General features: G+C 42.1%; 1 protein-coding gene across 3 annotated transcripts in view; it reads left to right on the forward strand.

Annotated features, from left to right (window-relative positions):
• Positions 1-13,668, forward strand: part of WWP2 (WW domain containing E3 ubiquitin protein ligase 2) — a 140,697-nt gene that overhangs the window by 88,456 nt on the left and 38,573 nt on the right. For all 3 annotated transcript variants that reach the window (XM_061138851.1, XM_061138849.1, XM_061138850.1), the window contains exon 8: positions 7,399-7,609. In XM_061138851.1, the coding sequence (XP_060994834.1) occupies positions 7,399-7,609 (211 nt within the window). The remainder of the gene's footprint in view (positions 1-7,398; positions 7,610-13,668) is intronic.

The following is a 13,668-nucleotide window of genomic DNA, read 5'->3' on the forward strand; positions in this document are numbered from 1 at the left end:
AGAGTGTTCAAACTACCACACAATTGCACTCATCTCACATGCTAGCAAAGTAATGCTCAAATTTCTCCAAGCCAGGCTTCCAGATGTTCAAGCTGGTTTTAGAAAAGGCAGAGGAACCAGAGGTCAAATTGCCTGGATCATTGAAAAAGTAAGAGAGTTTCAGAAAAACATCTATTCTGCTTTATTGACTATGCCAAAGCCTTTGACTGTGTGGATCACAATAAACTGTGGAAAATTCTGAAGAAGATGGAAATACCAGACCACCTGACCTGCCTCTTGAGAAACCTGATGCAGGTCAGGAAGCAACAGTTAGAACTGGACATGGAACAACAGACTGGTTCCAAATAGGAAAAGGAGTCCGTCAAGGCTGTATATTGTCACTCTACTTATTTAACTTATATGCAGGGTACATCATGAGAAATGCTGGGCTGGAAGAAGCACAAGCTGGAATCAAGGTTGCCGGGAGAAATATCAATAACCTCAGATATGCAGACGACACCACCCTTATGGCATAAAGTGAAGAAGAACTAAAGAGTTTCATGATGAAAGTGAAAGAGGAGAGTGAAAAAGTTGGCTTAAAGCTCAACATTCAGAAAACTAAGATCATGGCATCCGGTCCCATCACTTCATGGGAAATAGATGGGGAGACAGTGGAAACAGTGGCTGACTTTATTTTTCTGGGCTCCAAAATCACTGCAGATGGTGATTATAGCCATGAAATTAAAAGACGCTTACTCCTTGGAAGGAAAGTTATGACCAACCTAGACAGTATTTTAAAAAGCAGAGACATTACTTTATCAACAAAGGTCCATCTAGTCAAGGCTATGGTTTTTCCAGTAGTCATGTATTGATGTGAGAGTTGGACTATAAAGAAAGCCGAGCACCGAAGAATTGATGCTTTTGAACTATGGTGTTGGAGAAGACTCTTGAGAGTCCCTTGGACTACAAGAGATCCAACCAGTCTATCCTAAAGGAGATCAGTCCTAGGTGTTCATTGGAAGTACTGATGTTGAAGCTGAAATTCCAATACTTTGGCCACCTGATGTGAAGTGCTGACTCATTGGAAAAGACCCTGATGTTGGGAAGGATTGAAGGCAGGAAGAGAAGGGGACAAACAGAGGATGAGACGGCTGGATGGTATCACCGACTCGATGGACATGAGTTTGGGTAGACTCTGGTAGTTGGTGATGGACAGGGAGGCCTGGCGTGCTGCAGTTATGGGGTCGCAAAGAGTCGGACACGACTGAACTGAACTGAATCTACTAAGATTATTTATTTTTTTAGTTTGACAAGTGTGCCATAGTTAAGCAAGGTAGTAATATTATATAGCATGGATGAAGGGCATGCTATCTTTGTACAGTGTTTGCAACTTTTCTATAAATTTGCAGTTATTCCCAAATTTAAAAAATTTAAAAAGAACCTGCTTTTGCAATGATAGTGTTATCCAAATGTGAGGCACATTTATTTCAGATATCTTTTGCTAGATTATTAGGCCTATTAAATAAGTATTTGTTCAATGAATGTTTATCAAATGCCATTTTACCAAGTGCTATGACAGTGTAAAGAAGTATGAAATGAGCCTCTGCTCTATAATCTGTTTCAGGAAAAGAAGCTGAAAAGACACAGTCCGCTAAGTGCTAGCACAGTAAATGTCACAGGGGCTGTGTGGTTGAGTAGCTGAGACCACAGGTATTGTTGGCTCTGCTGAGGGACCCGTCTGGGCTGAAGCAATAGGAAGAACCTGTAGAGAAGAGGGGCTAAGGTGAGCAGAGGGATGGAGGCAAGGACATAGGAGGTAGAGAGTAAAAGTAGCAAAAAACAAAGGAAAACAAATTTTCCCTCATTCTCAAGAAGGATACCATCTTTTGGGACAGACAAGTTGTGTACATCAAATAATTAAGATTAAGAGAGAACACTGGCTATATTGAATAGAGCTTAAAAGTAACATACAGTATTTCTCTAAGGGGTGGTGAAATTATAACTCCTCGTCTTTGACAATCCAGTTTTTCTCTCTAAGTCCTGGCTCAAGAATCGTGCTCTGTCACTATTTTACCAAGGTGACCATGGGGCAGTAACTGAATTGTCTGAACTTTGGTTTCTCCTGACTATAAGCAGCGATGGGGAGGATTTACTTCTGAAATTTCAAGCCCTTATGTTCTAAGAACATGTGTATATATACAGGAACACCTTGTCTTATCACTCTTTGCTTTATTATGCTTCATTTGTTGTTTAGTTGCTAAGTTGTGTCCGAATCTGTGTGACCCCATGGACAGTAGCCTGCCGGGCTATGTCTATGGGATTTCCCGGGCAAGAATAGTGGAAATGGCTGCCATTTTCTTCTCTAGGGGATCTTCCTGACCCAGGGATGGAACCCATGTCTCCTGCATCTCCTGCTTGGCAGGTGGATTCTTTACTACTGAGCCACCAGGGAAGCCCATTGTACTTCACAGATAATTAAAAAAAATTTTTTTTTAAACATGTTGAAGGTTTGTGGCAACGTTGCCTCAAGCAAATCTGCAGCACCATTTTTCCAACAACATATGCTCATGTCATGTCTCTGTCATATTTTGATAATTCTTGCAATATTTCAAACCTTCTACCAGCAAGAGTTGATGGTTAGCATTTTAGCAATAAAGTGTACATTATATTTTAAGACATAATACTATTGTATGCTTCATAGAGTATAGTATAGTGTAAATATAACTTATATGCCCTTGGCAAGCAGAAAAATTATGTGACTTGCTTTATCATGATATTTGCTTTATTGTGGTGGTCTGGAATCACACCTGCAACAACTCTGAACACACACATACACAGAGTTTTTTGAGAGCAGAGAGTATAAGCATGGACGTGTAAAGTTTCAATGCTAGGATATCTGGCTTTCATATTTTGTCTCCAATCCAAAATAGAGATAGCACAAAATTCTTAAACAGATGATTTACTCTGGTAAATCACAGGTTCTCAGATAGCTCTGTGCACAGACTCAGTCCTGGTGGGAACCCTTGTAACTAGATTTGCAGCTGCATCAATGGTCAAATCCAAATAGTATTGACTGGACAGTCTTTTCTACTGGCATGCCACAAGGCTCTGGTTTTATTCTTTTCCTGGTTGACAATTTCATCATAATTTTTTAATAGGCAGTACATACATGTTGTCAACACTTTATACAAAGTAAAAAAGCTTAAACAGTGTAAAGAAAGTTTCTTTCCTATTCTCGTCCTCCAGCCTCCCCTTCCCTCCCCAGAGGCAGTCCCTGTTCTGTTTCTTATAATTCTTTCCAATTTGAATATGCAAGCATGTCCATATATATTTTTTGAACGTATACACATAAATGTTAGCACAATATACCTGCTGTTCTTCACTTTCCCACTTAAATCATCTTAGAATTTTTTTCCGAAAAACTTGAAACCGATTTAAAAGTCTTTGCCCCTTCTGTCTCCTGTTAACCCCAGTCAAAGAAGGAAACAGTTTTAGTTCCAATAAGAACAATAATCGCAGCAGATTGAAATACTTTTTGTTGTTCAGTTGTGTCTGAGTCTTTGTAACCCCATGAACTGCAGCACGCCAGGCTTCCCTGTCCATCGCCATCTCCCAGAGCTTGCTCAAACTCATGTCCATTGAGTCAGTGATACCATCAAACCATCTCATCCTCTGTCACCCCCTTCTTCTCCTGCCTTCAACCTTTCCCAGCATGAATGAAATACTTGAAACATATTTAAAATCAAGAATTCATAATGATTTTTAAACAGAATAAAATTTCACTTTTTTGGGAGGATGTGAGAGTATCAGCTCAATTTTCTGAAAACTGGTAAATAAAAGGAAAGACTCCAACTATTCTCCTTTTTCTTCACAAACTGAACCTTGAGGTAGCCAAATAGTTTTTTTAAAAAATACATTTATTGGTTTATTTTTGGCTGTGCTGGGTCTTCACTGCCCTAGTTGCAGAGAGCAGGGTGTCTTCTCTCGTCGTGGCGCATGGGCTTCTCCTTGCGGTGGCTTCTCTTGCTGCGGAGTACGGCCTCCAGCGCGGGCAGGCTGCAGTAGTTGCAGTGTGCAGGTTTGTTGCCCTGTGGCGTCACCAGGGATCGAATTGGTGTCCACTGCATAGCAAGGTGGATTTCTTAACCACCAGGAAGTCCGCCAAATAGTTGATAGGGGAAATTCCTCTCTAGAGGCATGATAGATTATTACTGTTTTGCAGCCCCTCACCAATTAGTGGATTCAGGCAACACTCATCCATGGCTGCTAACATTGCAGGAGAGACAGCAGACATTCTGAGCCTCCTGATGGGAGTATTTCATATGTATGGGGTAATTTGTATTTCCTTCACTGGGAAGTGTCTCTGTGCATTTTTGGTTTTTTTTTTTCTTGTTGATTTGTAGAAGCTCTTTTCATTTCAAAGAAATTAGCCACTGGTCTGTAATATGAGTTGATAATGATCTTTCCCAGTTTGTTGTTTTCTCTTTTAATTTTGCTTTTTGTTTTTTTTGCCATTTCAGTTAAAAAATGAATATAGTTGAATTCATCCTTCTTTTATGACTTTTAGATTTTGGGGGGTCATTTTGTTAATTAATTTATTTTTGGCCATGTCTTATGGCTTGTGGGATCTAAGTTCCCTGACCAGTGGAAGCGCAGAGTATGACTTTTATTGATAGATTTTGTATGATACCTTAAACAATCTTTTCTGCTTTGAGGTTATAAAAGTATTCTCTTCTATGTTGTTTAGTTCCTTCATGGTTTCCTTTTTATGTCAAAATCTCTGATCTATCTGGAGTTGATTTTGATGTAAGGAGTGAAATAGGGATGTAACTCAGTTTTTGTCTAGTACACTGCCCACTTGCCATAGTACAGTTTACTGAATAGTCTGTCTTTTCTGTAGCAATTTAAAATGTCAGCTTTGTCATATACTGAATTACTTAATTCCAATGTGTATTTAATTCTGTTTCTGAACTTTCTTGTTTATTTAATCAACATCTGCCTATTCATGTATCAGTGCCACATTGTTTTAGTTGTTGTAACTTTATAGTATGTGTTAGCTAATACTTTGGAGGACACCCCTGCCCCTCCTCATACACATAAGACTCTTCATCTCTAGAATGTTTATGGCTATTCTTCTGTATTTAGTTTTCTTTATAAATTATTGAATAAATGTATTTGGTTCTCAAAAAAGTCATGGTTTTTTAAATTGAAATTGAGTAAAATTTATAGATTGTGTGTAAAGAGACTTGCCATCTGTTGTGTTTTACTAACTCAACCAAGTTACTGGGAATATAAATAAAAATTCTTGCATTTATGTTGGGGAAACATCAGTTGCACAAAATACAGTTGTTTATTAACTAATTTACTCTGCATGTCAGACAATATTTCATATATTGGAGAGAAAGCAGATTATTTAAATTAATCGTAGATGGTTCCTAGGCTCTTTGCTGTTTGTTAAGATCAAGCTTGGCATCATATCATGTGAAGAAATTATAGTTTCAGCTGACAACCAATCTTACGTTAGCCGACAGGATCATGTGGTTGCTTCTGAGTTATTATAATCCTGGGTCACATCAGAGGATGTGCAGAGAGGGAGAAGTAGTATGTAGCAAGTGAGTGGTTCAGGCTCTGAAGGCAGACAGCAGGGGTGCGAATCAGGTGCCCTATGACCTTGGAAGTTTATTTAACCTCTTTGAGCTTCAGTTTCCTCAACTGTAAAATAGGGTTGTGTATGAGGCTTAAATGAGATCATCTGAAAGGTTTTGCACTTTGTCTGGTACATACTGGTGTTCTTTAAACATTGCTGTTATCAATTATATTGGAAATGTAACTCTGCTGGTCTGATATTATCTCATTTATTATGTTCAGTTTGCGATATCATTATTTAGAAATAAAGGCAATAGAAGATAACTAGAAAAGGGCAGCCAGGCCATTAGAATAGGGCGTGACCTAGAGACATTAATGAAATAGTAGACCTTTTACTGGAACAGAGAGAGTAAATGAGAAACAGGGTGGCCAGATATTTATTCGGTATTGCTTGAGAGCATGGGGATTAAAACCATCTAGTGGAATTCAGTTTAACATCAGGAAAGTCTTTCTGGTAGCTACTTCTGTTCAACAGTGGAATGGCTCTTTGGATGAGAGGGGAGTTTGCGGGAGAACGGATACATGTATATGTATGGCTGAGTCCTTTTGCTGTTCTATCAGATACCTGAAACTATCACAGCATTGTTAACCAGTTATGCCTCAATACAAATAAAAAGTTAAAAAACCAATGGAATGGCTCTATAGTCAGCTGTTTCTTAGAAGAAACGTTCAATAAGGATCTGGATGGCCATTAGGAAACACCAAAAAAGAGTTTCTGAATTATGAAGATGAGGCTAAACCAAGGGGGTTTTCCTATGGAATTCTAGTGTAAATGTACACATGTTAGTCTCTCAGTCGTGTCCAACTCAGTGCGACCTCATGGACTGTAGCCGGCCAGGCTTCTCTTGTCCATGGGATTCTCCTGGCAAGAATACTGGGATGGATAGCCATTCCCTCCTCCAGGGGATTGTCCTAACCCAGGGATTGAACCCAGGTCTCCTGCATTGGCAAGTGGATTCTTTACTGTCTGAGCCACTAGGGAAGCCCAAATTGCATATATGGAAAATTCTCTGTATATTTATGGCTTATCCGTTTTCAAAGAATTTTAAATGTTTGAGACCATGTTTGGTTCCTTTCTGAGTGAGAGGATATTACAGTGCCTTGGGGTCCTTGTGAACATGAGTGATCATCAAAGACATGGAGAAATGAGGAGACTCAGGAATCAGCTCATTTCACTTCTATCTTTGTCTATTGTTCCCTTGGAGACAAGTCCCTTATCTCTGAATGCCATCTTTTCTGTGTAGGCTCTTAATCTTTGCTCCCCACTTTGAGTATGTCTCTTTAAAAGAACAAGCATGTTACTCAAAGTTTACTACCTCTTAGTGTGAATGGAGCTTTTTGAAAGAAGGTGATATTTATTTGTACCTAGCAGACAAGTGACAAGTTTAAAGAAAACCCTGTAAACTTGACTTTGGCCTTGACTATGCTCCATGTATCACTAACACACTTCCCTGGTGCCTTACTTTTCCTGCTGCTTTTATTGCAATAAATGTAACCATAATATATTAGAAAATTTTAATAAAGTTATATAAAGGAGATAATATTTAATAATCTATTTATTTCAGATCCATCTTCCATTTTTTTTTTTCTCTCGCAGGCTCTTACTGACTTGCTGTCTTTTCCACTATTATGTTCTGTAAAACCTTTTGCCGTATCACCAGGTAACATTTGTGGTACCCTCGTAGGTACTGTGTTATACTACTAAGTGAGAAACCTGGTAAATGTGAACGCAATGCTGAGTTGATCTCTAAAATACCATTTCTGTATTTTCAGTGAATGATGAACCCACTGCAACCACTGATCCCGAAGAACCCTCTGTTGTTGGTGTGGCGTCCCCGCCTGTTGCAGTGTCCAGTGTGACCCCGAACCCCACCACCGTGACTATCCCTGCCACGGCCACGCCGGCCGAAGGGGAGGAGCCCAGCACTTCGGGCACTCAGCAGTTCCCCGCAGCCGCCCAGGCCCCCGATGCTCTGCCTGCTGGGTGAGTAGCCTTCTGTCCCACCACAGCACCCCCCCGACCCCCTAGGAAAAAACCAACTGGGGCTCCTTCACCAGGCCAGAAACAACGTGGTTATTTGTTACCTAGTGGCTAGCAGTCCCTGGGGAGGCTGCCATGCATCAGAGCGAGAAAGGTGTGGAAGGACTGCTCGTTCTACATAAATCTTAAAAAAAACCTAAATCATCTGGGGCTGAATCAATGCTACCTTATACGGTGACTTGAAATGAGCAGCTCAACTCAAAGAGTGTGGCTGTTATGGAACAAGGAGCTCATTTTGCCCTCCAAAAATCACTGGGTTTGCCCAGATCCTGCCTAGAAAACAGCTTTTCTCCCTTGCATTTTATCTCAATGGCCCATGGAGGACTTTAGGCCCTGAGTATTACTGTATGTTTTTCCATGACTGGAGCTGATGTTAACGTGGACTCATAGTTTTCTTGCCACGTTTTGGTTCAGAATGAAATCTGATGCTAAAGGCCTTGGGTGACAGGAAGATGGCCCCAGTAGGCCAAAAGTGAGTGGAAATGAAGCTCAGGGACCTGGGAATCAAATAGATCTGGATTTGAATCCTCACTTGACCCTTTATGACCTTGCCCAAGTGACTTACCATCTCAGTAAGGTAGAGGTGATAATCATGCATAACTACTCCCCAGGAATTTGTTGTTCAGTCACTCAGTCATGTCTGACTCTCTGTGACCCTGTGAACTACAGCATGCCAGGCTTTCCTGTCCTTCATCATCTACTGGAGTTTTCTCAAACTCACGTCTGTTGAGTCAGTGATGCTATCCAACCATCTCATCCTCTGCCGCCCCCATCTCCTCCTGCCCTCAATTTTTCCCTTCATCAGCGTCTTTTCCAATAAGTTGGCTCTTTGTGTCAGATGGCCACGGTGTTGGAGCTTCAGCTTCAGCATCAGTCCTTCTAATGAATAGTCAGGATTGATTTCTTTAAGGGGCTCCAATAAGACACTGTATGTGAAGCCCTCACCTGATGGTGAGTGTTATACCTGGTGAATGATATTTTTGAAGTGATTGTGAAAGTATCATAAAAGAAGGGAATGGTTCTGAACTGGGAAACAGTCTTATCTCAGGGCTCCCAATCACTTGTCAGGGCCAATTCCATGCGGTCCCACCGCCCATCCTGGTTATCAGCTTGGAACCAGGGAAGCCTTTGTGATAAAAGGGAAGGATGGTAACCTACTGATGTAAAACACACCGTACTGTTCTTCAGCCACTTTAGAAAACCCCGTCGTCCAAACAAACAAAAAATCCTAAATCTGAAGGCATTTGGGCTTTTACCACTTACATCTCGCATCCCTAGCATCTGGCACACAACCCAACTTACGTTTCTTAACAAAACACAATGATCACATGAAAAATATCACAAATGGTTTTTAATCACTCAGACCCACAGAGAATCAGGGGGTACTGAGAGGTGGCTTCAGAGTCTTCTGTGAAATTTTTCATTTTGTGAAAAGATTTATAACTACTTGCTTGCATGCAACTCCTTCCTACAGAGGTTTTTTTTTTCTTTTTTCTTTTTCTCTTGTGTATGTGGTAAGGAATACTCGAAAGACCTTTGTTTGGTTTATAATTTGAAATCTGTATATCATTTGGGAGGAGCAGAGTGGGATCATTTTGGCAGAGGGAGAGAAGATGGCCGCCTGGGTGCCTCAGGAGCCTGTTTGTTTACTTTCCGCTGAGCAAAGCCTGGAAGGCGGGCTTCCCTCCCGTGTGTCAGTCACACGCAATTAGGGCTACTGGCTCAAGGCGTCTTTATGTAGGGCGTGTGTGAGGGTTACTGTTCTCCTGGATTGGGCCCTTCCTGTTTCCAGGCAGCTGGAAAACTCCAGGCTCGCCCTGAAAACACTCTTTATTCTGAGTCTGGCGGTCAGAGCAGCTCAGAGAAGCTGGTTTTCCTACTTGGCCTCCCAACCCACCCCAACCAGAGGCCGAACCGCTTCTCTTGGGTAGAGTTTGAACAACATCTTCTCGCTGGAGCATTTAGCATGGGATGGTAGGTCTGAGGAGGCTGCTTCCCACTTGAACACGAATGATGGTCCGGAGAAGGGCATGGAGACCCAGTTTTACCACCGAGAGGGGCTTCCGGGTGCCCACTGCGAGTCCTGGTATTTTGTGGGCTGTCTCAGGGCCTGGTGATTTCCACTGGCAGTGCTGAGTGCGTGGCGGTGAAGATGGCAGGCTTTCAGTTCTCTGCTCTGTGATGGCAAGCCAGAAAGTGCACACTTTACACCCCGAGCCTTCCAATTCACAGACCTGCCGTCTCCACCCTAGCCGCTTACTTACAAGTTTAGGAGATCCAGACAAGGTGGATCATCCCTCCCTTCTTGGTATCTTACATTCAGGAGTCAGGGGAACCACTTTTAACCTTTTAAATAAAATTCGGAACATAACATTTCATCACCCAGAGTGCCTCACTGGTTTCTTCTTGTCTTTAGGAGTCAATTCTCAAATCCTTAATAAGACCTGAAAAAGCTCTGCAGGACTGGGCCTCATCTATCCCTCAAACCTTCCATGGAAGACATGCTTTGCTTTACTCTCTAAGCTCTACCCATAATGACTTATTTTAGTTTAAGTATAGCACCCTTTCTCTGGGTTGGGGATGGTCTGTCATGCTGGTTACCACTCTCTGAAACCTTCCTCACCATTTTGTCCATTAATTTCTATCCATCTTCAAGTCTCAGATTAATCAGCACTTGCTGTGGGGATCCTTCTTCAATCCCTGGTAGACAAGGTCAGACCGCTCTGTGTATTGCAATTCTTCTCACACGCATAATTGCGTGTTCTTCATCCCTCTTACCCAGTTGGGCTGTAAATGCCAAGATGGCAAGGAGCCTGGCACAAAGTCAGCTCCCAAGACATACTTGTAGTGCATTAATGAACCAGTTTTTTGAGGGTTTCCCACGTGGCTTGGTGGTAAAGAATCTGCCTGCCAATGCAAGAGACGCAGAAGACATGGGTTCCATCTCTGGGTTGGGGAGATCCTCTGGAGGAGTCAAATGACAACCCACTTCAGTATTCTTGCCTGGAAAATCCTATGGACAGAGGAGCCTGGCAGGCTGCAGTTTGTGGGGTTGCAAAAGAGTTGGACATGCCTGAACGACTGAGCAGCAGCAGTGAATCAATTTAAATGCCATATATATATATTTTTTCGCTCCACCTGGATGAATGTTTTCTGCTTCTTTGATGGCTCAAATAAAGAGGACCTATGACAGGAATTACATTTTCTTCCTAAGAGCCAGACCTTAATGGGTCCCTCACGAGGTTGTCTGGCTTTGGGTTCACGTTATGACTCTCTCACAGGGGCGGGATGCTCCTTCCTGCTCACCAGGGGTCTTCACGCCTGGGAAACACTGCGGAGTGTGTCTCCCCCTTTGCGTGGCCTTTGTGAGCCACGCTGGACTGCTTTTTTTGAGACATCCAGCCGACTCTGTCTCTTTCCAGCCTTACCTTCTCAACTCCTTCATCTCCTTCACAGAGCATTCATGCACAGTTCACTTCGGGATGCCAAGGGCTTATTTTTCCAGTTGCCACATGGCCTTTCTGAAACTCGCAGCAGATGCAACTGGTCATAAAGATGTCACATCCGCCTGTGTTTTAGTGACTGAAGGCCACTGAAACCTGGGCTGCCTCAATCCAAACAGAACACGCTTTATCCCTTTCCTCTCCCCTGGTCTCCAAACCCTCCTCCTGCCTTCTGTACCTTTTAATTTAATTAGTGAGAAAGAAGCCAATTGGAAGGGCGTGGCGCTTTCAGCCTGCGAACGTCTGTCAAGGGAAGGGGTGCCAGCCAGGCTCGAGAGACGTGGTGAGATAGTGGCCTGGGCGAAGGGCAGTGGGGAGGGAGGCCTACTTTGATCAGCTGGGCCTGCATCTGGTTTTTATCAGCAGGGAGCCCCCTTTGGGGACCAAATGCTCATTAACAGACCGTGTGTACATGGCTTAGATAAACTCCAAGCGCGTCCCAGGCCCTGCCGCTCGCCCAGGCCCTTGCGCACAGAGGCGCATTATTCCAGCCTGGCAGCCCGCGCTGCGCTGTGGTTTCTTACATAAGGGAGGCCGTTGTGTTTGGACTCTGCCGGCTTACCTCAGCGCTGCCATTTCACACCATCCCTCTCCTCCCGCAGTCATTGGCTGCCCCGGCTGTTTCCTGCCTCAGAGGAGAATTAATTGAGGAGGGTGTTCTCTGGATCTGTTGGATTTGCCATCTCCCCCCACCCCCAGGTCCAGTTCTGCAGACCTAGAGGTCCTTTCTCCAGGTGGTCCTTGACACACTATCAAGGATGACAACCTGGTAAGAGTTCTTTGATGTTTTCTTCGTAGAGACACTTTAAGAGACGTTGGAATTTGCAGCTTCTCTGCTAAGTTATAAACCAGCCGCTGCCATTGAATTTCATTCCAAACTCAATTTTGTCGCTAGCCAAAGATCCTTACCCAAGGAGTTTTAAAACAGTGCTTCTCAAGCTGTCTGTGAAAAACTAGTCCTTTTTCCCCCCTGCTGTTTTTGTTTAATTTTTTTACAGTCTCTTATGAACTCTTACTTTGGTCCTCTATTTAGTGAAACAGATCTACAGATTATGTATTTGGATGTTGTGGCAATGTCAAATTGGTACAGAAGTTTCTAAAAGCCTACAAACTTCTGAACTTTTCTGGTCACTGAACAGTAACAGTGTGAGCCACGGACCATACTTTGAGTAGCAAAGGATTAAAGGATTATACTGGGAGAATCTGTCCCTTTGTGCTAAGTAGTATGGTTTAGTTCTTGACTCTGCAAGGATTATTACATGCTTAGGTAATGCCAGATAGTACATGTTACTGGCTTCCTCCTCCTCATCTCAGAATGAAATCTTTGTTTCCAAAGATTCTACTGTGTCAGGGCTGGCTCATGAGAAGTTCTCTCCCTGCTCTATGTATGTTTTCGTGTGTAAATAGGAGTTTTCATTTTACTACACTTTCTTGAGAGCTCCTCAGGAGCTGGTGTTACTGTGTTCTCCATCTTTGTATTCCCAGCACCTAGCATAGTACTTGGCTTCTAGAGAGATGGAGTGAGAAGTGGTTGTTGAATGACTAGATAAGTGTTTTCATTCTCAATAGCTGTTACAATTTTTTATAGTTTTTTTGGGGGGGAAAGTTGGAAAAAAAATAGAAGAAACAGAACAACAGCAGTAACAGAAACCCACCTAGATATAACCATTGGCACTTTTCATGCACCTTGTATCTGTTTTCATCTGATCATTAGTAACAGTGAACACATGTTAAACGCTTCCAGTGTGCTGGGAGTGCTAGGTTTCATAGGTGGGTTATTTCAGTCTTCATGGCACTCTGTAGTAGCTACTATGCTACTTTTACCCTTACTTTGCAAATGAGGAAACCTTAAGTGGTTTCTCCAAGACCACATGTACAGACATGTACATGTAAACATTAAACACACATCTACCAAAATTTAATAATCTTAGGGCATGTGCTTTTAAATTTTATTTTTTAATTGTAAAATATTTTAAGCATGCAAATAAGAATAGAAAGTAATATAAGAAATACCCGTGGGCTCCCCAACTCAGTCTTATCAAACTTTAGCATTGTGCTGCATTTAATGTAAACCTCCTGCTCCTTACCTTGTTTTTTAACCTCTTGATGAAGAAGACATTATAAATGAAGTTGAAAGTCCCTGTGAATGCCTCTTCGATCCCATTCCCTATATACAGAGACACATGGAACTGGGGACATTCATTTAAACTGCTCTGTGGTATTCTGTTGTATGAATAGGTAAAATTTATATTTATATTTACCATATATGTGGCAGCTATATAAATATAAAAATAGTATTTTATGTTTGTATTTATAATTCCCTCTTTGCCTTCATTAACAATGCTACAATGAAGTGTTTTCTGTGCATGCCTTTTTGTGTGCATGTTTGTTTCTTTAGGGCAAGTACTCAAACTGGAATTTCTTCTTTGTAGGAGGGTGAAGGTTTTCACTTTTAGTAGATGTTATCAAATTGCCTCTTGAGTCAGTTCACCAATTCAC

Source organism: Dama dama, chromosome 4 (assembly GCF_033118175.1).
Source record: "Dama dama isolate Ldn47 chromosome 4, ASM3311817v1, whole genome shotgun sequence".
NCBI classification, from domain to species: domain Eukaryota; kingdom Metazoa; phylum Chordata; class Mammalia; order Artiodactyla; family Cervidae; genus Dama; species Dama dama.